The following is a 1011-nucleotide window of genomic DNA, read 5'->3' on the forward strand; positions in this document are numbered from 1 at the left end:
GCACGCCGCGCGAGGGCGAGGTCGCGGCGCCCAGCTGCACTCACCATCGCCGGCCGTCAACCCCTGCCCGGAGCGCGGGTGCAGATCGCGCGGACGCTTGGCTTGGATTTCACATCAATTTTTTTTCCTTGCCCCCCTTTCCTGGTCCTCCGCTCCTCTGTCTTCTCTCGGTCTTCCCTCGTCTCCCCCTTGCCTTGTCGCTGCTGGTCTCTTTGTCTTCCCTGTCGTCTTCTTTTTCTTCGTCTTCGTCTTGGTCTTCTCCTCCTCCTCCTCCTCCTCCGTCTTTACAAAAGGAACGGAAAGGGTAAAAACCCCGGCGCGCTGGGCCGCCGGAGGCTTTCGGCGGAGTGCAGCGCGGACTCACAATTACAAGGCTGTTTCTATTAAGCAGTTCCATGGCCCTCGGCGTGGGTGGTCTGCAGCGCCATAGGCAGGACCTGTCAGGGTCACGTGACGGATCCGAAAACTTTACCCCTTTACAATAAACTCAAGGAAAGCAAAGTAAACTCGAGGAACGTGCTATCAGCACAGCCCTCCTGGGTAAACAGGCGCTCCCCTCCCCGTCTTCCTGGGAGGCGCCCAGCAGAATGAGCTCCCGCGAGTCCCGGCTGCCCCCTCCCGCCCACCGCGGCCCTGTCTGCTGGGGGCCACCCGGCGGGGGCTCTCCGTGCGCTCCCTCGCCTTCCCCACCTTGTGCCATCCCCCACCAAACACATTTGCGAACATTTAGCCTTCTTGCCAGAGCCCTGGGGTGGAGGTGAAGCTCATTTCAGCATCCACAGCACTCAGGGAAATGGGGGGGTGGGGGTGCCCAGGGGGTTACAGAAGAACACCACCTTTCTTGTCCTCAGTTTTCAAAGCCCTTTCCTGCTGGCATTCCCACGGCAGGCCTGAGAAGCTGGGAGCATTCTGGTTGACAGGCCCCCAGTCTGACAGGGAGGCAGAGAGCCAGGGAAGCTAGGCAGATAACAAGAGCTTCCCCGGGGAAATGTTCAATATAGTAAGATGTAT

At 59.7% G+C, this 1011-nt stretch overlaps 1 protein-coding gene across 2 annotated transcripts in view; it reads right to left on the reverse strand.

Moving 5' to 3' along the window:
• The window catches only part of PTCH1 (patched 1), a 79598-nt gene extending 78965 nt beyond the window's left edge, over nt 1–633 (reverse strand). Inside the window, exon 1 of one of the 2 annotated variants that reach the window (XM_004381328.2) lies at nt 45–633. In XM_004381328.2, the coding sequence (XP_004381385.1) occupies nt 45–47 (3 nt within the window). In that variant the 5' untranslated portion in view covers nt 48–633. The remainder of the gene's footprint in view (nt 1–44) is intronic. The other variant, XM_004381326.1, reaches the window with a different exon arrangement.
• Nucleotides 634–1011: the final 378 nt, after the last annotated feature.

The sequence above is a fragment of the Trichechus manatus genome, unplaced genomic scaffold (genome assembly GCF_000243295.1).
Source record: "Trichechus manatus latirostris isolate Lorelei unplaced genomic scaffold, TriManLat1.0 scaffold00082, whole genome shotgun sequence".
Classification (NCBI taxonomy): Eukaryota; Metazoa; Chordata; class Mammalia; order Sirenia; family Trichechidae; genus Trichechus; species Trichechus manatus.